The sequence below is a fragment of the Pseudophryne corroboree genome, chromosome 1 (genome assembly GCF_028390025.1).
Source record: "Pseudophryne corroboree isolate aPseCor3 chromosome 1, aPseCor3.hap2, whole genome shotgun sequence".
NCBI classification, from domain to species: domain Eukaryota; kingdom Metazoa; phylum Chordata; class Amphibia; order Anura; family Myobatrachidae; genus Pseudophryne; species Pseudophryne corroboree.
The window spans coordinates 1,084,372,943-1,084,397,212 of NC_086444.1; the positions used below are offsets into that span (position 1 = coordinate 1,084,372,943).

General features: G+C 42.8%; 1 protein-coding gene across 1 annotated transcript in view; it reads left to right on the forward strand.

Moving 5' to 3' along the window:
* The first annotated feature begins 22,728 nt into the window (after positions 1–22,728).
* Positions 22,729–24,270, forward strand: part of BST1 (bone marrow stromal cell antigen 1) — a 73,118-nt gene continuing 71,576 nt past the window's right edge. Inside the window, exon 1 of the mRNA XM_063957000.1 lies at positions 22,729–22,930. Coding sequence (XP_063813070.1) covers positions 22,755–22,930 — 176 coding nt within the window. The 5' untranslated portion in view covers positions 22,729–22,754. The remainder of the gene's footprint in view (positions 22,931–24,270) is intronic.

Consider the following 24,270-nt stretch of genomic DNA (forward strand, 5'->3'; position numbering starts at 1 on the left):
GAATTACTCGGCCTTCAAGTTGGAGCTTCTTGCCCTTGTCTGGGCCGTAACCGAGAAATTCAAAAACTACTTGGCCGCCACACCTTTCGAGATTATGACTGACAATAACCCATTGGCACACTTGTCTACAGCACGCCTGCCGGCTCTGGAACAGCGGTGGATGTCCCGTCTCGCTGGGTTTCGCTACACGGTAGTCTACCGGAGTGGAAAATCTAACGGAAATGCCGACGCCTTGTCCCGCCTGCCCACTGATGACATAGCTGAAGAGGAGAAGGATTGGTCGGAAGATGTAGAGACCCCAACTTTCAAGCCACAAAGGAGGAGATACTGCATCGTCACTTCTGACCCTGTTGCCGCCACATCTGATGCGAGTCCTGATAGCCTGCCCTGTGACAACTTAGGGTTCGATTGGGTGAAAGTGCAACATGAGAGTCCAGTGATGCAAGAGTTGATGGGCCACCTTCGTCGCAAGAGTCAACTGACCCAGACCAAGAGAGCCGTTGCCGATCCCGAGTTGGTCAAACTGCTACGACACCGAGACCGTATCAGTATCAAGCATGGACTATTGGTTCGAACCAGTACCGATCCCAGTACGAACCAGACCATCGTACAAACCGTGGTGCCCAGACAACAAGCCCACTTCCTGCTGACCGCTTATCACAATCAGTCCGGTCACTTTGGCACCCAGAAAACGGAAGCCACCTTGAGGAGGAGGTATTTCTGGGTCGGCATGAGAGAGGATATCGGGCAGTGGTGCCGTGATTGCGTGGCCTGCAACCTGAAGAGGAGGCCCGAAGCCAGCCAAAAGGATCCCCTGCATCCCATCAAAAGCCATCGGCCGTTGGAGCTTGTGGCCCTGGACCATGTAAAACTCGAACCCAGTCCCAGTGGGTACCAGTATGCCTTAACAATGACTGATTACTATAGCAAGTTCCTGGTCGTTGCCCCTGTTCGTGACTTGACTGCTAAAACCACCGCAGAAGTATTCCTCAAGAACTTTGCCAGGCCCTATGGGTACCCCGATCGGATCTTAACTGACCAAGGCCCAGCATTTGAGTCACAGCTGTTTCAGGAGTTGTGCACCCTATATGGATGTCGGAAGCTGAGGACGACGGCCTATCACCCTCAGTGTAATGGACTGTGTGAGAGGGCAAATCAGACGGTCATCAACATGCTGCGAAGCCTATCTGCTGAGAAACGCTCACAATGGCCAATACTACTACCTGAATTGGCCTACCTGTTCAACAATACTGAGCATTGTTCCACTGGCTTCACCCCTTACTACCTTATGTTTGGACGTCAAGGAAAGCTTCCGAAGGACCTCGAGTTGACTCCTGTAGTGACTGAGCCAATGATTCCACAGAATGATTGGGTGTGGGAGCACCAACACCGTATTGAATCCGCACGAGAAATAGTTAATCAGCGCATGGAAGCAGCACATCACCGTCAAGAGATGGGCTATAACAGCAATATCCATGCTACACCCCTGCAACTCGGAGATTGTGTATGGAAAAAGAAAAATCACCGTTCGAGTAAGCTTGATGCCATGTGGGAGGATACCCCGTACATTGTGGTGGGAGTCCCCACTGATGGCCTGTATGCCTGCAGAATTCAAAAAGGAAAAGAAGGTCCCATCAGCACAGTACATCGTGATCAGATTAAAAGATGTAGCACCAAGGTGTGTGAATCCAAGCGAGAGGATGTACCTGTGGCAGAGGAATGCGGACCTTCAATGGGTGTCCGACTACATGACCCCATAGAGCTACTTCTCTTCATGTGTGGCTCAGTTCCTTCAGGCCCGTCAGGGGTCATCACCCTAGAACAGCCAGTACCCAGGCCTGTTGAGAATCCAAGTGGTCCCAGTCATGCTGTTGAGCAATCTTTCAGTGATGTACCTGACCCTGCAGTCAGAAGGTCAGAAAGAAGCACCCAAGGTGTCTTGCCCCTAAGGTATAGGGAATAAATGTGTATGTGTTCACTGTATACATACTTACCTGTGATTGTAAAAATTGCATTCTTGATGTACTTTGTATTTATGCCAATTGAACTCTTAAGTAATCCATGAAGGACTACTTAACAAAGTGTTTGGACATCCAATTTTAAAGTTAGATGTTGTGTATGTTGCTATGAGAAAAACTGTCAGGACATTGTACATAAATGTTGCTTTTGCGTGAGGACACGCAACCTTCAAGTGGAGGAATATGTGGCACTATCCTGTGGTGTTCCCACTGCAGCACAGGCCCATGCCTAGCAACGCAGCACTGCATAGGTTAACTATCCCCTAACTTTTAGTGATGTCAGCAGGAGCTGACATGGGGGGCACTAGGACCCAGGGGAGTCAAGTCTAGAATCAGAGGAGCCCAACTGTCACAGCCAGAGAGCTGGGAGAAAAGTACCCTGCGATTGGCTGACCCCATGACCTTTACAGAGCGGGAAGCTGAGGAGGCAGGGTTACTGCTCTGAGGAGAGTGTGTGAGGCTGCAGGGTGGAGAGTTGTCGTCCAGAGAGCCCTAAAAGGGGTGACCAGCGGCGAATGGTGAGCGGTCGCAAGTGGAGCCGTCTGCGCCCGACAACTGAGTGAGACGCTAGGGAAGGAAGCGTCGCAGCTGCTGAGAGAGAAGTGCTGACAGGAATCATATCAGCGTGCGAGCCGCAAGTGAAGCAGCATGGAGTCTCTGTCATCACACCTGGGAAGCACTGAAGAGGCTGCCTGACAGTGAGAGGATGGAGTGCAGCTGCGGGGAACAGTGAGTAACCTTGCCCCTTCACATTGTGTCTGTGACACTGGCTGTGCACCATGGGGAGCAGCAGCAACATCCCTGCAGACAGGTCCCCAGTGCTCCGGAGCCGGAAGGATCACACAAGGGACCCAGCAGCCTGATCAGCGCCATCATCACGGAGAGCCGGGAACCACTTCACATGTAGCAGAGGAAGGAGAATGCATGCCGAGCGCGGAAGACAGGAAGAGGCGGGGACAGCTCCCCGCCTCATAAGCGGCCGTTACCATGGTAACAGGCCACTGGTTGGCTGAGAAACAGCAATTCCCAGCCAACCAGCGTCCTGTTATGACATGGGTGCTATACACTTGGGTGCTGTATGCGGGATGGGCATACTTTCACCTCTGCTCACACCCCTCCTCTTACCTAGTGGGAACCGGGAGCCAGCGGGCTGAGGCGGTGGGCGCATGGGGCGAGTGGCCCGTGCAGTGGCCGGTGGCGCCCCACTCTGCTGGGCCTGCCACGGTGCCCAGGGCACGCGCCCTGCTCGCCCCATGCTAGTTATGCCTCTGTACAGTGTTAATCTGATATACAAAGCCCTTTTTTATCAAGAAAACCAAGGAATTACAGATGGCACTACGTGTTCTGACCTGGAAATAGGGGATTATATAGACATCCATGTACAGGTAGTAAGATTAAAATCCAGCATATGCTTACTTGCACAAGTAGGGTTGTTATTTATTGTATACGCTGTCCCTGTGATTTGTATTGCATTGGGAAAACAACTTGTCACTTTAAGGAGCGTATGTCACAGCACAGGAGTGCTATTAAACAAGCTCTTGAGGGTAAGTCAGTTGATCAGCCTGTGGCTAAACATTTCAAGCAGTATCAGCATAATTTATCTACACTACGCTATAAAATGTTGGATTATGTTCCTTTTAGTAAAAGAGGAGATGACAGGGGTAACATTTTATTGCAGAAAGAGGCACGATGGATTGATCGTTTAAACACTGTATACCCGAACGGACTTAATGAAACTGTTCCACTTACATGCTTTTTATAAAGTCGGAGTTTATCTTTATTTCTTTATATGATGAATATGTTATTGCTAGTGTGACATTTTGTGTATATATCTTTGGTGTAACTCTCTACATTGGTAACTGTGAAATTTGTGAACATCTACAATATTTCCTTTTGAGAACCTATATTGGCTTGTAATGAATAATGTATTTGTGTATTCTGTTTCCATGGTGATGGGAGCACTTTAGCCATGATTCGTTCTCACCTGGACAGGCATGTCTGGAGTTGATGACGTCTTATGGTAATTAGTCCTGGGGCATTGTATGCGCTGCACATGTGGTGTCAATTTATGTATAAAAGTATGGCATGTTTGTATCATTGTTTATTCCTGACGAAGGGTGAAATAAACCGAAACATAGACTGTGAAGACAGGGTTGTTCTCTGTTCTTTATCTGCAAAGAGTCAGTGAGTGCCACCAATATTGGTGTGTGTGTGTATATATATTAGAGAAGTGCACCGGAAATTTTTCGGGTTTTGTGTTTTGGTTTTGGATTCGGTACCGCGGCTGTGTTTTGGATTCGGACGGGTTTTGGCAAAACCTCCCTTAAAAATTTTTGTCGGACTCGGGTGTTTTTTTCCAAAAACCGCTCAAAAACCGCTTAAATCATAGAATTTGGGGGTCATTTTGATCCTATAGTATTATTAACCTCAATAACCATAATTTCCACTCATTTCCAGTCTATTCTGAACACCTCACATTTCACAATTTTATTTTTAGGCTTAAAATTTCCACCGAGGTTGCTGGATGACTAAGCTAAGCGACCCAAGTGGGCGGCACAAGCACCTGGCCCATCTAGGAGTGGCACTGCAGTGTCAGACAGGATGGCACTTATAAAAATTGGCCCCAAACATCACATGATGCAAAGATAAATAAATAAAAAAGAGGTGCAAGATGGAATTGTCCTTGGGCTCTCCCACCCACCCTTATGTTGTATAAACAGGACATGCACGCTTTAACAAACCCATCATTTCAGCGACAGGGCGACAGGAAATGACTGGTTGGTTTGGGCCCCCACCAAAAAAAGAAGAAATCAATCTCTCCTTGCTCAAACTGGCTCTACAGAGGCAAGATGTCAACCTCATCATCCTCCGATTCCTCACCCCTTTCACTGTGTACATCCCCCTCCTCACAGAACATTAATTCGTCCCCACTGGAATCCACCATCTCAGGTCCCTGTGTACTTTCTGGAGGCAATTGCTGGTGAATGTCTCCACGGAGGAATTGATTATAATTAATTTTGATGAACATCATCTTCTCCAAATTTTGTGGAAGTAACCTCGTACGCCGATCGCTAACAAGGTTACCGGCTGCACTAAACACTCCTTCGGAGTACACACTGGAGGGGGGGCAACTTAGGTAAAATAAAGCCAGTTTGTGCAAGGGCCTCCAAATTGCCTCTTTTTCCTGCCAGTATACGTACGGACTGTCTGGCGGGCCTTATTGATGCTGTCACTCATATAATCCTCCACCATTCTTTCAATGGTGACAGAATCATATCAGTGACAGTAGACGACGTCAGTAATCGTTGGCAGGTCCTTCAGTCCGGACCAGATGTCAATTTTCGCTCCTGACTGCCCTGCATCACCGCCAGTGGGTAATTTTGGAAATCTGATCCTTTTCCTGGCAGCTTCAATGGCGGGAGAAAATGAAGGAGGAGCTGTTGGCGGGTCACGTTCCGCTTGACTTGACAAGTGTCTCACCAGCAGGTCTTTGAACATCTGCAGACTTGTGTCTGTCGGAAAGAGAGATACAACGTAGGCTTTAAACCTAGGATCGAGCACGGTGACCAAAATGTAGTGCTCTGATTTCAACAGATTGACCACCCGTGAATCCTGGTTAAGCGAATGAAGGGCTCCATCCACAAGTCCCACATGCCTAGCGGAATCGCTCCGTTTTAGCTCTTCCTCCAATCTCTCCAGCTGCTTCTGCAAAAGCCTGATGAGGGGAATGACCTGACTTAGGCTGGCAGTGTCTGAACTGACTTCACGTGTGGCAAGTTTAAAGGGTTGCAGAACCTTGCACAACATTGAAAGCATTCTCCACTGCGCTTGAGTCAGGTGCATTCCACCTCCTTTGCCTATATCATAGGCAGATGTATAGGCTTGAATGGCCTTTTGCTGCTCCTCCATCCTCTGAAGCATATAGAGGGTTGAATTCCACCTCGTTACCATCTCTTGCTTCAGATGATGGCGGGGCAGGTTCAGGAGTGTTTGCTGGTGCTCCAGTCTTCGGCACGCGGTGGCTGAATGCCGAAAGTGGCCCGCAATTCTTCGGGCCACCGACAGCATCTCTTGCACGCCCCTGTCGTTTTAAAAAAAATTCTGCACCACCAAATTCAATGTATGTGCAAAACACGGGACGTGCTGGAATTTGCCCACATGTAATGCACGCACAATATTGGTGGCGTTGTCCGATGTCACAAATCCCCAGGAGAGTCCAATTGGGGTAAGCCAATCTGCGATGATGTTCCTCAGTTTCCATAAGAGGTTGTCAGCTGTGTGCCTCTTATGGAAAGTGGTGATACAAAGTGTAGCCTGCCTAGGAACGAGTTGACGTTTGCGAGATGCTGCTACTGGTGCCGCCGCTGCTGTTCTTGCTGCGGGAGGCAATACATCTACCCAGTGAGCTGTCACAGTCATATAGTCCTGAGTCTGCCCTGCTCCACTTGTCCACATGTCCGTGGTTAAGTGGACATTGGGTACAACTGCATTTTTTAGGACACTGGTGAGTCTTTTTCTGACGTCTGTGTACATTCTCGGTATCGCCTGCCTAGAGAAGTGGAACCTAGATGGTATTTGGTACCGGGGACACACTACCTCAAGAAATTCTCTAAGTCCCTGTGAACTAATGCCGGATACCAGACGCACGTCTAACACCAACACAGCTGCCAAGGCCTGAGTTATCCGCTTTGCAACAGGATGACCGCTGTGATATTTCATCTTCCTCGCAAAGGACTGTTGGACAGTCAATTGCTTACTGGAAGTAGTACAAGTGGTCTTCCGACTTCCCCTCTGGGATGATGATCGACTCCCAGCAGCAACACCAGCAGCGCTAGCAGCAGTAGACGTTACACTCAAGGATCCATTGGAGGAATCCCAGTCAGGAGAGGACTCGTCAGACTTGCCAGTGACATGGCCTGCAGGACTATTGGCTTTCCTGTCTAAGGAGGACATTTACACTGAGGGAGTTGGTGGTGTGGTTTGCAGGAGCTTGGGTACAAGAGGAAGGGATTTAGTTGTCAGTGGACTGCTTCCGCTGTCACCCAAAGTTTTTGAACTTGTCAATGACTTCTGATGAATGCGCTCCAGGTGACGTATAAGGGAGGATGTTCCTAGGTGGTTAACGTCCTTACCCCTACTTATTACAGCTTGACAAAGGCAACACACGGCTTGACACCAGTTGTCCGCATTTCTGTTGAAATAATTCCACACCGGAGAGGTGATTTTTTTTTTGTATTTTGACCAGGCATGTCAATGGCCTTATTCATCCCACGGACAACATGTGTCTCCCCGGGTGCCTGACTTAAACAAACCACCTCACCATCAGATTCCTCCTTGTCAATTTCCTCCTCAGCGCCAGCAACACCCATATCCTCATCCTGGTGTACTTCAACAATGACATCTTCAATTTGACTATCAGGAACTGGACTGTGGGTGCTCCTTCCAGCACTTGCATGGGGCGTGCAAATGGTGGAAGGAGGCATCTCTTCCCGTCCAGTGTTGGGAAAGTCAGGCATCACAACCGACACAATTGGACTCTCCTTGGGGATTTGTAATTTAGAAGAACGCACAGTTCTTTGCTGTGCTTTTGCCAGCTTAACTCTTTTCATTTTTCTAGCGGGAGGATGAGTGCTTCCATCCTCATGTGAAGCTGAACCACTAGCCATGAACGCAGGCCAGGGCCTCAGCCGTTCCTTGCCACTCCTTGTCGTAAATGGCACATTGGCAAGTTTACGCTTCTCCTCAGACGCTTTTAATTTAGATTTTTGGGTCATTTTACTGAACTTTTGCTTTTTGGATTTTACACGCTCTCTACTATGACATTGGGCATCGACCTTGGCAGACGACGTTGATGGCATTTCATCGTCTCTGCCATGACTAGTGGCAGCAGCTTCAGCACTAGGTGGAAGTGGATCTTGATCTTTCCCTATTTTACCCTCCACATTTTTGTTCTCCATTTTTTAATGTGTGGAATTATATGCCAGTAATATTATTATATCAATAGCAATGGCCTACTGCACTGTGCTACTCTATACTGCTCACAACAATGCAGCACAGATATAGATACTTGAAGTGACACGGAGCTGCAAGATACAGCAATGGCCTAATGTACTGTACTACTATACTGGTGGTCACCAAAATTCTGCACTGTACTACAATATATGTACTGCTCACAACAATGCAGCACAGATATGGATACTTGAAGTGACACGGAGCTGCAAGATACAGCAATGGCCTACTGTACTGTACAATTATATACTGTTGGTCACCAAAATGCTGCACTGTACTACTATATATATACTGCTCACAACAATGCAGCACAGATATGGATACTTGAAGTGACATGGAGCTGCAAGATACAGCAATGGCCTACTGTACTGTACAACTATATACTGTTGGTCACCAAAATGCTGCACTGTACTTCTATATATACTGCTCACAACAATGCAGCACAAATATGGATACTTGCATTGACACAGAGCTGCAAGATACAGCAATGGCCCACTGTACTGATACTTGAAGTGACACGGAGCTGCAAGATACAGCAATGACATACTGTACAACTATATACTGTTGGTCACCAAAATGCTGCACTGTACTACTATATATACTGCTCACAGCAATGCAGCACAGATATGGATACTTGAAGTAACACGGAGCTGCAAGATACAGCAATGTCCTATTGTACTGTACAACTATATACTGTTGGTCACCAAAATGCTGCACTGTACTACTATATATACTGCTCACAACAATGCAGCACAGATATGGATACTTGCAGTGACACGGAGCTGCAAGATACAGCAATGGCCTACTGTACTGTACAACTATATACTGTTGGTCACCAAAATGCTGCACTGTACTAATATATATATATATATACTGCTCACAACAATGCAGCACAGATATGGATACTTGAAGTGACATGGAGCTGCAAGATACAGCAATGGCCTACTGTACTGTACAACTATATACTGGTGGTCACCAAAATGCTGCACTGTACTACTATATATATACTGCTCACAACAATGCAGCACAAATATGGATACTTGAAGTGACACGGAGCTGCAAGATACAGCAATGGCCTACTGTACTGTACTACTATACTGGTGGTCACCAAAATGCTGCACTCTACTACTATATATATATATATATATATATATATATATATATATATATATAGTATATACTGGTCACACAACAATGCAGCAGATATTGAGCACTGATGATCAGGATACTGTCTAGAACTGAGTCTGACACAGAGCTGCAAGATACAGAAATGGCCTACTGTACTGTACTACTATAATTATATACTGGTGGTCCCCACAATGCAGCACACTGAGCACAGATATTTGCAGCACACTGAGCACAGATATTTGCAGCACACTGAGCACAGATATGGAGCTTTTGAGGCAGAGAACGTAGATATTTGCAGCACACTGAGCACAGATATGGAGATTTTCAGGCAGAGAATGTAGATATTTGCAGCACACTGAGCACAGATATTTGCAGCACACTGAGCACAGATATTTGCAGCACACTGAGCACAGATATGGAGCTTTTCAGGCAGAGAACGTAGCCACGTCCTCTCCGTTCAATCTCCAATGCACGAGTGAAAATGGCGGCGACGCGTGGATCTTTATATAGAATACGTATCTCGCGAGAATCCGACAGCGGGATGATGACGTTCAGCCTCATTCGGGTTGTCGAAGTCAAAAACATTACATAGAGGGAACATACAGACTACACACATTATAAGTCGCTATGCTTGCAAATATGCGCAGCGAGCACAGCAATATATCGTAACACACGCATTTACATGGACATGCCACAGAGATGGTTTCAACATTTATTTCAAACAGCACATAATTATAACATATCAAGCGCCAGACATCATAATGATTTAAAATTATATAATGGAGTAACGTCATGTATGCGTATTATTGGAGCGGAGCCAGATAGACATGTCATATTTGGTATTACAGCAACCAGATTAATGTGTAGATTCATTTGATACTTGTTATTAAGTTGTAGGACATTGCAACAAGTAGTTATGATTAAATGTATGAAAGCTAAAATCACTCTTATTAGGACAATGGACATTCCAAACAGGTGGTGGACAGGAAACTCAGGCCAGCCCCTCTTGATGTCTTCAAGGCTGAACCTGGTTAGCATAAGAACAGACCAGTGACTCATCATGAATGAGAAAGTTCCCTCCCTTAGACTAGATGTGTACACTCCCCCAAACTAGATAACACATTACAGACACACACAGGAGTTAGTTGCTGTTTTGTCCCAGACGATGGTAGAGATGTTGCCAGACCAGTTCCTGTATTTATTTGCTGAGAGAGAGATATATTAAGAGGATGATGCATTGAGGGAATGGTAATTGTATCGCTGGCCTGTAACTGTATGTATTAACTGCTGACTGTATAAATTGTAACCATGTAACTGTGGCCCTCATTCCGAGTTGTTCGTTCGCTAGCTGCTTTTAGCAGCATTGCACACGCTAAGCCGCCGCCCTCTGGGAGTGTATCTTAGCATAGCAGAATTGCGAACGAAAGATTAGCAGAATTGCGAATAGAAATTTATTAGCAGTTTCTGAGTAGCTCCAGACTTACTCCTACATTGCGATCAGTTCAGTCAGTTTCGTTCCTGGTTTGATGTAACAAACACACCCAGCGTTCACCCAGACACTCCCCCGTTTCTTCAGACACTCCCGCGTTTTTCCCAGAAATGCCAGCGTTTTTTCGCACACTCCCAGAAAACGGCCAGTTTCCGCCCAGAAACACCCACTTCCTGTCAATCACACTACGATCACCAGAACGATGAAAAAGCTTCATTATGCCATGAGTAAAATACCTAACTTTTGTTTAAAATAACTAAGCGCATGCGCTCTGCGAACCTTGCGCATGCGCAGTAAGCGACTAATCGCAGTATAGCGAAAAATCGGCAACGACCGAACAACTCGGGAGGACCCCCTATATGTATACTGTACATTGTGATATATTGAATACATATCCTTTTAATAACAAATATATACATCAGTGAGCTTTGGAACTCAGATAATGTGTGGGTGTATTGTTTTCTCTTATGGGATGCAGTGTTTTGCAATGTATAGCGCACATTCATGGCACATGGTAATAAGATGCACCTGGCATCTGCAGTATATATTAGAGCGGGCATTTTAAATATTTTTAGAAAGCAATTTGGTATTCACAGATGAGGGCTCGTCCGCGATATCACGGTCTTAATGATGCACTGTACATTACAAATGCGACGCTGTAGTCGATCAGCTTATGGTGGACGCATCGTGACGCTGAGAAATCATATCCGTGTGTTCTGTTGTGTTATCAGTAAGCCGATGATATGAAATTCAAGGGACAATGTGTTTCTCATAATATTTAAGATACTAAAGCGTATTTTTATTGTTGCAAAACAAAGTTCAAATAAGTCATATTGTGTTTGATTCAGATTGGATTGTTTATCTGTTAAGTAGATTTAAAAGTGCATTTAAAAGTTGCTGCATAGCCTTGTTATAGTTTTTTTTATTTAAACTCAGGCCTAAAGTAACTTCTGGTGCTTGTATAATTTGTGATTTCTTTGTGACAAAGGAAGCCGCATGGTCTGTCCTCCATTTTGGCCTAACCACATGGCCTGTCCACCATCTTGTGTAAACCTCATGGATGTCGAAGGGGGAGGAGCAGTGGCCATTTTAGGAAGGTCACTTTTTAAATAGCTGATTTTCAGTGTGCTCAGAACAATCAGTTTCCTTTGTCACATCAAGCACCATTTATGAGTTGCCAATGCATTTATTTAACCCATGCCATAGTCAATTACAAATAGTTTCAATTGGGCCTAGTGAGAGTAAATGGTGAGATGAGTCTTTTTATTTTTCCTTCTTGTCTGTGTGTAATTACTTTACATCAAGTGGGGGGTTGCACACAGATAAAAAAAAGGAAAGAAAGAGTTTTGTTTTTTGTTTTGTTTTCTTTCTTTTTCTTCCATGGCTTGTAGAATCTGCTTACTAGGGAGGATAGCCATTGAAATGCAAATTAACGTGTGTAACTACCTTTTTTTTTAGCAGTGAAAAGCAAATATCTTTGATATGCAAATTAGAGGTAAGGTGTCTCATAGGAGGCCAGTGAATGGTACATATATATATAATATTATTATAATTATGTGTATATTTATATCAGTGTATGTTCTGCAAGATACCTATTCAATCTGAATCATATCATTTAAATTATAGATTATTGCAGTCATTATAGATCTGTGTGAAATCGGATACATTTGTTGCTAGATAGTTAAATTTGAAATAAAAGTATTTAAGGAAGTAAGTGTAAAGACACAAACGCAGGTCTGGCCCAGTCATAAAGGGTTACACAGAACAAGTTGTGTCTAGTGGGCAATAGTAGTTAGTATTGCTCACATTTATAGAGTTGTGTGATTTGTTTTATTGTGTACGCACATTGGTACACGTGGTACGGAACATGAGGACAGCGTACAAAAACGTGCACGTGGTGCAAGGCCGCACACGTGGTATAGGGGTACGCATGGTTGCGTAATTACGCAAGCTTGCATAGGGTTGTGTGTGCATAATAAAATTACACGATAGTTTCGTTCAGTTAAAAGGTGGGACAGTAGCCATGCTACAATAGGACATAACTATCCGGTTTCAAAAGCGGATTAGTAGAAAATCTTTTGTTTAAACTGTATTGCCTCTGGGGGAAAAGCTGCCGATCAGAACTAGTGAAAATTTTCTGTACAGAAAAACAAAGCGTATTTGAGTGAGTGAAAGTAGGAGTGAACGTATTGAACCCCATGGAATACGGGATCCGTCATTTGGTACACCAAGTGAGTGGAGGCTTGGCGGCGTGAGGTGGCTAACTCACGTTAGTATAGATTGGAATACGTAAGTCGTGAGGAGACTTACACAGGAGCTTGGTAGGGAATTCTGAACTTGGTGACCCGTATAGTTTTGTTGATACGCTCCGGCTGAGGTTTCGCAGTTTGTGATTCGATTCCAGTGGTCGTAGGGCGGATAGGTAACAAGTACCTATACGCTGTGCGATTGGACCGCATGTTTGTGGGTGCGATACATAGCGCAACTTGATACTCCTTTTACGAGCTTTTGCGTAAAGTCACTGTATCATTATCGCTGTATAGAGCATACGCAAGCGTGATTTGTGTACAAGTGCATAAAGGGAGTTTTCGCTGGTCTCTCTCAGGAAATCTCCAACGACAGATATTTACTGGAAAAGGTAAGTCACTCCTAAAAACTTCCATTAAATATAGGTCAAAGTAAAGGCCCTAAGTTGGGTACATCGCCTTCGCTATCGACAGTGTATGGTAGTACCGGCCAACGTGGGCGGGAGTGGGTGAAAGCGCTTGGAGAACTTTCACCATCGGCTTATATTGAGTATTTTGGTGTTTGTGGGAAAAGGCCCACAATTATGGGAGCCAGTTGCTCAACTAAGGGACGTATGGTAGCCAGGGTTCAGGCAGAAGAGTCGCGGCCCAAGGGGTCCGCAAGGTTTATAATGTGTGAGAAATATGGTTCACACACTGAAGTTTATTGTGACGAATGGGTACATATGACTGACAACGATAGGGTATCATTCCCTAGGGTGGGCAGCTTTGAACCAGAGGTACTGCAGAATGTAGGTATTAAAATATGTCTGATAAAATCCAGAAAACAAATCGTCAGACATACAAATTGTTTAAACCTGTGGCAGCAAGAGGGGTTGGTGAGTTTGATCCTAAGGTATTGCAGGTGGTATGTCTAACCAAAGTCATATAAGACAAGAACAGAAATATAAGAACTGTTTGAACTTGTAGCAACAATAAACAAGTAGGAAGAAAAAAGAGAATGCAAGTACACCGCCATATGTAGATGTGGAAGCAGTTACGGCCAGCATACAAACTATAGAAAATAATAAAAATATGACTGTAACCTATATATGTACTAATGAATGTTGAAGTTTTATTTAGGGGGAGAAGGTGACCTGATTGTTTTCAGCCATTTCTCATGCACTCAGAGGAGTATCCAACCGGTAAAAGAAGAGCAGTAGCCTGTGGGGGAAGTGGCTGAGACCAGGGGAACTGGTAAGTATGGTATCATTCGTGTACATATATAGTAAACCCAAAAATAAAATAAAAATCAAGAAAGTAACGTCAGAAATGGAGAAAAACCTGTCCGCACTTTAGTATTTGCCAGTAGGAAAGCGGACAGAGACAGGGTAACCCCCGGGTATTTCTTTTAGTTACCATATAAGAAGTATTCATTCCTAGTAATGCCCCTAGTCAAGATGAGCTCAGAAATGTTTGTTGGACCATGTACAAACCCTTAATACGAGATGAGAAGGATTGAATGAATACTTTGCATGACCTAGAAGCTTGTTAAAAAAATTTTTTTTGTCTTTTGCAGTAATAGAAAACTCTCCATCTGGATAAGATCACTGGTAAACACTAATTCGGCAAATGGGAGGTGGCTGTCTCTGTGCTAATGGACGGGCTCAATAAGGCATTGAGGGTCAGGGTGCAGACTTCTTTGCCAAATTGGAAAGGGGTCTCAGTAGGTAATCTTAAAGAGTGTGCTATTGAACATCACAAGAATAGTGCTAGGCGCAGAGAACAACAGGTGGAGAGGTTGAGGACGGTAAGTATACAGGCACATACAGGAAAGACCCATCAGTCCAAACCCCAGATCCCTAATGGTCAATAATATGTTACACTTGCAGGAAGGAAGGGCATTTTGCCAGAGATTGTAGGAGTAGTAGGACACATAGTCAATATAGACCCCCTAGACAGAAAACACAAGCCACATTATTAAACACATAGACAGGACCAAGGGACATATAGTAAGGAATCAAAAGCCATAGAGAAAACACAGATTTGGCTAATGGGAAGAACAAAATAAATGCAACATTACCCTTTGACAAAAATTGCTGGGGTTAAGATGAGGCCTCTAAACTTTTGCTTCTTTTTCCTAGCAGAAATGGCCCCAATTAACTTAACAGGAGCTTTGTTAGATATGATATACATATAATGTGCTCCCGCCCAGGAAGTACAAAGTATGTTAGACACCCACGAAGACTAATGTTACATTTCACTGTTCTAGATGCATGTCCATCACAGGTAGAGGAAATTATCTCACAGATACCGGGTTCCCTGTGAACTTAGGATGGACAGGACACTGGATTGATGGCTGGGATAGTCCCAATAGTGATACGATAAACACAGAATTTTTTTTTAAGGGGAGTAGACCAAGTAGAGAATCACTTCCCCGTATTGCCCAATCCAGTTGTCAAATTTTTATAAAATCTTCTCCACCTCTACAAACTCATCTGTCACCAACCACTATTCTGTTTCTCCACAGTTTCCTCTTCATCTTTTGCGTTCACACAGGGTGGTACAATACATGGACCCAATTACAGTTCAAACTCCACATGCCTAGGTCTTTCAGAATTTCTGCCCAAACCCAGTATATCCCAACAGCATGATAACACCAGTATTACTGCAGTGTGCCTTGTCATGCACAAAGGGTGGAGGAAGGATGAGAATACTGGTGAAGGGAAATTTTGTAAAGACACTGATATGCCTGTTGGTGAATGGCAAACCTGACATTTCCTTTTTCATTTTCTTCTTCTTTCTCTCCTCTAAAGATGTTTTTTTTTTCTTTTTCTTTTTAAGTTATGCTCATGGTACTCTACATTGCAAACACACAACGACTTCGTACAGTTAACACCCTTTAGGAATTATTGTTATGTATTGGTGTGCACTGATGTTTTTTCAAACTGGGTAGAGGCATTTCCTGCCGCCAAGGATGCTGCTGTGTTTACTGCAAAGAAAAATTGCGCAGAAATTTGTGTTTAGCTAATGGTACCCCTAGAAGTAGGAGCAAAGCTTGAAATTGTACTATTGTGATCATAGATACTGCCACTAGTATTATGTAGCATCGGAACCACTTCCAGATCTTCACTTAACGAATCACCCTCTTCGAAATTTGTTTCGTTTTGGTATTTGTGTTTTTTTTGGTTTTGGAAGACAACCTCATGTCATGATTGATCCACACAATGATCAGAAATACACCAATGAGGTGACAGTACAGTACTTTATCGAGATGAGCCAGCATTTGAGAACTTGACAAAAGAACTTGAAACTGTTGATTGCTGGTATGCCAAATACTGTCTTGATTGTGAACCAAGAGACTGTGTGATTGTTCTTACACTCAGGTTGCCTAATAGAAAGGTGGGAAGGACCATACCAAGTTTTGTTGTCAGCACTATCCCAGTGAAAGCAGCCGAGAGAGAGACTTGGGTCCACGATTCCCATTGCAGGAAAGTCGGTAGTCCGGAAGGAACTCATAAATGGAGTGAGATCGCAAAAGTATCACCAGAGACTCTGTTCCGTGAAGACTGAGAGGCGGCACTGTTGAACACTACCTGAGCGTACTAAAGGATTGCAGAAAGACCAGTCATTGTAATTGATTTGTTATGAACAAGAGTTGTTTTGTTCTATTTCTCTTTTCTCTCTTTCCCGCTGACAAACATTTTTTTTCAGGACATTCTATCTTTGCAAGGTTTTTTTATGAGGAGTCGAGTGTGGGACTGGAACTGGTTCTGGAGGAAGGAGTGATTTCCTTATAGGATCCCAGGATTAGCTGATCAGTTTGTTAAAGCCAGAGAAAAATCAAAGGTCTAGTAGTTATGGAGTTCGGAGGTAATCAGGAACAATCAGACAATGGCTATTCACACATTGCGGATAAAGAGCTCATTAATATATGTGGAAGAAAGGTTTATGAGTGGCTCTCCCCGAACTCCGAAGGTTTATGTTATTTAGGAAGGACACTACTTATAACCCTTGTCAATTATTAAACAGACCTAGCATACGTTCCAGAAATGGAAACAATGTTCAGAAAATGATAGGAATATGTAGATCATGAAAATTTTATATGTCACTTTCACGATTTGTTTGAGTCTTCTTCATCTACCAAGCAGAACCTCAATCGAATCCAAACATCAGTGTACAAAGACGTAGGTACATGTATGTGTGAAATGTTCATCCAAATCAGACATTATAGGCCAAAGCACAATCCCAGCATACTCTATAGGTTGAATGTTGTCCCACACCCAACCAGTGGTCCCGTGACCGCCGAGTGCATACAGGGGATGTCTCGTCCTCCTCCCTGTCTTCCCCAAATATAGTCAAGTGTCTGATTTGTGAAATGAATACATACTTGTGTCTAGGTCACCAATTATTGTCTGAGATATTTTTTTCTTATGTTAATAATTGATGGCAGTTATTGTTTACTGCCAAAGGGTGGACTGTCAAAGTAAAAAATATTACATAGAGGGAACATACAGACTACACACATTATAAGTCGCTATGCTTGCAAATATGCGCAGAGAGCACAGCAATATATGGTAACACACGCATTTACAAGGACATGCCACAGAGATGGATTCGACACTTATTTCATACAGCACATAATTATAACATATCAAGCGCCAGACATCATAATGATTTAAAATTATATAATGGAGTAACGTCATGTATGCATATTATTGGAGCGGAGCCAGATAGACATGTCATATTTGGTATTAAAGCAACCAGATTAATGTGTAGATTCATTTGATACTTGTTATTAAGTTGTAGGACATTGCAACAAGTAGTTATGATTAAATGTATGAAAGCTAAAATCACTCTTATTAGGACAATGGACATTCCAAACAGGTGGTGGACAGGAAACTCAGGCCAGCCCCTCTTGATGTCTTCAAGGCTGAACCTGGTTAGCATACAAACAGACCAGTGACTCATCATGAATGAGAAAGTTCCCTCCCTTAAACTAGATGTGTGCACTCCCCCAAACTAGATAACACATTACAGAGACACACAGGAGTTAGTTGCTGTTTTGTCCCAGACGATGGTGGAGTTGTTGCCAGACCAGTTCCTGTATTTATTTGCTGAGAGAGAGATATATATTAAGAGGAGGATGCATTGAGGGAATGGTAATTGTATCTCTGGCCTGTAACTGTATGTATAACTGCTGACTGTATAAATTGTAACCATGTAACTATATGTATACTATACATTGTGATATATTGAATACATATCCTTTTAATAACAAATATATACATCAATGAGATTTGGAACTCAGATAATGTGTGGGTGGATTGTTTTCTCTTATGGGATGCAGTGTTTTGCGATGTATAGCGCATATTCATGGCACATGGTAATAAGATGCACCTGGCGTCTGCAGTATATATTAGAGCAGGCATTTTAAATATTTGTTAGAAAGCAATTTGGTATTCACAGGGTTAACCGAGCAAGGCGGGAAGATTCGAGGCTGCCTCGGACCGTGTAAAATAGGTGAAGTTTGGGGGGGTTCGGATCTCGATGAACCAAAGCCGCTCATCTCTAATATATATATGTATATACAATAGTCCATGCAAGCAACTGCACTCAGAGACTGGCACAGGGAGCATTCGTGAACAACGGTAAATTTAATATATCACATCATCTCAAACTCCAATGTTACGGGACGGCATCGCCCCTTTGTCATGGTGCAAAAATACAAGAAGTCACTTCTTGTATTTTTGCACCTTGACAAAGGGGCGATGCCACCCCAAAAGGTTGGAGTTTGAGTTGATGTGATATATTAAATTTACCGTTGTTCACAAATGCTCCCTGTGCCAGTCTCCGAGTGCCGCTGCTTGCATGGACTATTGTGTATGATCATTTCCAGAGGGCACCGGAGCACATTGTTTCAGTAAGGGTGAGTGCCGAACCGTTTTGGACACTATATATATATATCTATAATAAAGCATTTTAGCAAATAGTGTGGAATTTATAATTTATAGGATTGGGATTAGAACATACATAAAAGTTTAAATTTGCTATTATTATATACATTTGTTACTCCTTTTACAGACTGTAACTGTCATCCCTAGGCACGCTTGCAAAACAGTGAACTATAATACATGCATCATTTAGCAGGGCTTACTAACAAGTTTTATTGCGGTTGCAAATGACACAACATTTTTATACAGGTTTTCATATTCAATACATCACCAATCACTGGAGGGTATGTGGAGGCTGGCTATGAATGCTTAATCTGGAGACCTACCTGCCCAATACACCCTCACAAGATGTCTACACCACCTCCACATACTGCCACTGCCATCAGGCAGTAGCAGCAGGGTAGAAGTTGCTGTAGCTGTTCATCACTGCTGGGGGTATATTTACTAAAATTCAATTTTGGCGTTTCAAGGGATTTACCATTTGATTTCCATTCAATTCCATTCAATTTAGATTGAAGAGATCTACTAAAGACCAAATCGAATGTCAAATCGATTCTAAAGCCAAACTCAACTCACATCCCAATAGAAATCGAATTTCTGAAAAACATCAGTTTTCCCTTAGCCCAACATAGAATCCCCTCATTTACTAAAATTTGATATGCAAATCGATTTGAAATTGAACTAAAAATCGAACCTCAAATCCCCAAATGGTTAGAATGATGTTAGACATTCGATTTTGGCTTCTAAACACCATTGTAATGGTAGGAAATTGATAGTGATGATTTTTTAAGTACCCAAAAGCATGTAGGGTATTGTGGAAATAGTAATAATGGATGTCCAAGGTTATGGTATGTTGTGCATCTACCTTCACAATGCAAATCACCACCTAAGATAACCCTGGAGGATCAATCAGAGCACCATCACCAGCTTCATGAGTTGAACAGTGCACATATTTATACTTATAGACATCATACTTATTTCATGAATGTGCAATAGATAGCACCAGAGCACAATATTGGGCAATTTGTCTGGATCATATAATGAATTTTAAAATCATGAGTGTTGTAACTGGATATCCTGGTTTGTCCCATGATGCCTACATCCTCAGCAATTTATCCCTGTCTGCAAAAATTGTTGTGGAACAAGTGCCAGAGGGATGGTTGTTGTATAAAATACCAGTATGTGCTAATAAAGCAGGTAACAGTAATTGTTACTATATTGTTCTAATTTGTTCCCCTTCCACAAAAAAAGGTTACTTAGGCTATGGCTGTTGCTCCTGGCTTCTGACTCCATTTGTCAAATCCACAAACTCCGGCTGAGCATAAGTATAAAGAGCCACATATAGCTACCCAACCCATGACAGAATGCATTTTTGGTTTATTTAAAAAAAAAAAAATATATATATATATATATATATATATATATACAAATTCAATAGAAAAGCAGGAGCACTCACCAGTCTTCAAGGCAGTAAAAAGCTATTTACTGCCTTGAAGACTGGTGAGTGCTCCTGCTTTTCTATTGAATTTGTGTTGGAGTGGGACCTTGTTCCCAGCTATTTGGATGTCACCCCAGCAAGTTTTACTCAATACGTGAGTGTGGACACTACTCTCTCTATATATATATATACAGAAATGAACAAACTGCGGCACTCAGGGACTGATAGAAGAATCACTGTATTAAGCAATACAAGACATCCATGACTTGTATTGGATGTCTTGTATTGCTTAATACAGTGATTCTTCTATCAGTCCCTGGGTGCCGCAGTTTGTTCATTTCTGTGTCCATTCCCTTCTGAGGGCACCAGGGCATGTAGCCATCTGTGGGAGTGCCGGGCTTTCTACACCTTATATATATATATATATATATATATATATATTAGAAAGAAATATTATTATATTATTTGGCAAAAGTGTTTGATATTGTGTCTATTGCATAATCGTGCATTAAATAAACCACTCCATCCAGATTATGCAATAAACAGGGAGCAGGCAGAGGGTTATTTTTTTCTTTTTGCCAACAACTGACTTTGATCCTGATTCAGACCTGATGTTTTCACACAGCGGGCGATTATCACACTACTGCGCATGCACCGCAATGTGCATGCGTGATGGACAGCAGAAACAGGATGGTGCAAAAATTTCTATCACACGGGCGTTCTCAAGGTGATTGACAGGAAGAGGACGTTTGTGGGTGGTAACTGGCCTTTTTCTGGGAGTGTCTGAAAAAACGCAGATGTTCCCAAGCATTTTCTGAGGGTGTGTGACGTCAGCTCCGGCCCCAATCAGCCTGATTTTTTCACACTGGAGGAGTAAGTTTTCAGCTACTCACAGACTGCACACACTGCACAGAATGGGAAAAACATTCGATGGTGTGATGCGAACGGTTTTGCTGCTGTCCACTGACTGAGGGGAATTTTCGCACAGCGTACACATACATTCGCACACTTGCACGGGGCAAATTTTCACCCCCCCGGGCGGAGACTATCTGATCACTGGACAGTGTAATTTGCAGCACAGCAATCAGGTCTGAATTAGGCCCTATGTGTGCACAGAAAGTGAAAGGCAGCCATGAAGGCAGATTAAAGCTACACTTATTGCCAACTATTTCAGCTGTAAGTATTTAAAAAAAAATAATAATCATCAGTTAGGTTTTCATGTATAAAACAGTGTAAAGAGAGCGCTTCCCCTTTAATTAGTGTGCATGTGATACATTTGGACCAATAGGAAGCAATGAGGAAGTTCTGTTATATTTTGCAATCAATTTTGCTGTGGATTTAATGAGGATTTGAGGTTCGATTTTGGAAGGGATTTCAAAAATTCAACTCAAAATCCCTTCCAAACATGAATCCACATCAAATTCGATTTGAAAATCGAATTCAAAATTGATTTTTCGTAAATGAGGGATTTTTTAAGATTTTAGCAAATCAAAAAGAATCGATTTCAATCGATTTTGAAGACTCATAAAGATGGTTCCAAAATCTAATTTTAGTAAATATATCCGCCAGTTCCATAGCTCATTGTTACACAGCACCTAGTCTTGGATTAGGGGTGGCTAAACAGCGGTCCCACATCAATCTTTCGCATTGATGCAGGATCGTCATATCTGCATTTAATGCAGAAGAAAATAGGGAAAACATTATTTATCGGCAATACCTGTACTGTCTGCTATGTTCTTGTGCCATTTCCATCTCAGGATGGCCATAGAAGATGCAGTGGGAAGCAAAATGGTTATTATTAAAATTAAGCCATTTTTATTTTAAGAGTTGTTTTAAAATGCATTTATTTTTCTTGTGTGACCCAGCACTGTATGCCCAAAGTGGGCTTCAACGGAGACAAAAAAACATGAAAGTTGTAAACTGAGTGTACAGAATTCTTGTCTGGCATGTTTGTATTGGGGAGGCAGTCAATTGACCGCCGGTCAGGACCCCAGGGGGAATAGTCGAGTTCAGCGAGCCAGCGAGGGGACATGCAGCGCTCACCGCCGGGATCCCGGCTGTCGGCATCCCGGTGTCAGTCCCCTGACTGCTGGGATCTCATATTGAGCCCATGTCTTGCATCACAGAGTCTGCAATGTATTTGACTAGAAAAGATGCTCTAAAGATGCTCTATTTATTGTTTCACTCCTCTGTATATTTTAATGGAGTGCAACATCATATTTTCATCTTCTCCAGTTGCTGTATAAAATGTTTGACTGACTGCTAAACCCATAAATATCTAAGGACACCATAACATCTGCAACATAGGATATAAAAAAATACAAATATCCAGAAAATCTAAGCTTGATGAATCACAGAAGACTAACATGGAACTGATAGCCTAGTTCTATATCCCAGTTTACTTTTGTGGAACATAGTGAAATAATATCATATATATAATTCTGGGTTTTATTTTGTACAGGTTATTTCAGCTCACTGCATTGCCGTTGACTCATGATGTATATCTCTAATTTGATCTCGGAGGTCCTGCTCCTTAGTACCGTTCATCTTGTACAGTTACCAGTAGTTGCAGGAAGGAAATGGAGCGGACTAGGTACAACCCCCAACCTGGAGGCCATTGTAATTGGAAGGTGTAATGATTATATTGAAACAGTGAATCCTTCTGTGGGGTAAGTTCTCTGCTAATTTCTGACGTATTTCTATTAAAAAGTAATATGATAGCAAATAGTCAATTCCAGAGGAGTGGTTAAACGACTGTATGTTTATCAAGCTCTATACCAGTACCTTATAAGCAGTGTCAGACTGGGGCATAAGTGGGCCCACAGGAAATGAAATGGCAGGGGCTTGTTGAAGGGGCATGACCACCCTTGGGTAGGTGTAGGCATCAATTGGAGGGGTGTAGCCACCCCCACATTATTATAAAATCAGTAATCTGTGCCTGTTTTATTAGATTATCAAACATACCTGTATGTGCCCCCTTTTATTAAAAATCAATAACCTATTCCTTTATTATAATGTATACCCCTTTTATTACATTTTCAAAAACCGGTGACTCTTTTATCAGAATGTCAGTAATCAGTGACCCTAGTGTACATATCTAAAGTATACATATAGAGCATTCATAAATACAGAAAATGTGCATATACACATTATGCATAAATACAGCAGGGGTAGGCAACATCCGGCACTTCTAATGCTGTGGAACTAAACATCCCAGAAATTCCTGCCACAGTTTTTGAATGCCCTAACAGCAAAACTGTGGTAAGGCATGGTGGAATATGTAGTTCCTCAGCAGCTGAAGTGCAGAGTGCTGCCTATCCCTGACCAGGGCTGCACTGGCCATCGGGCACTTCTGCCAAAAGACAGAAGGACCAATGGACTAGTACGGCAGACCTAGAGATTGGGGCTGGCTGAGCAGCTCCGCTTCCTGACGTTCTGCTCGGCTGCCTGGCATACAGAGAAATGGGGCTCTTTTACAAGCCCTGTCCACCCCTGCCCCTGATATACATAGTATACATAGCTATACATATAATATATATACAGTACATAATATGCATACATATACAGTGTACATATACACAGTGTACATACTTATACATGAATATACATTGTCCACATACATAGCGTGCATACCTATACACATAGTACACATACATACATAAATACATAAATACATACATACATACATACATACATACATACATACATACAGACAGATGGGTCCACTTTTATCTTGACCTTTAATAGGATTAACTGAGACTGGCCAGTCGTACTTAATCCCCTGCTGTATTGTTCTCTGTACTGTATTGCAGCTGAGTACAATAGATGAAGGGTTTATGCTACTAAATTATGTTGTGCCTAAGCGCAGAAAACTAGTCAAGATAACCGTGGACCCATGTGTACATACATACATACATACACAATGCAGTTTGAGTTCTTAAATACACCACTCACAGACTGCAAGATGTGCATTATCAAAGAAGCATCCTGACTCTGTAATGTCCATAAA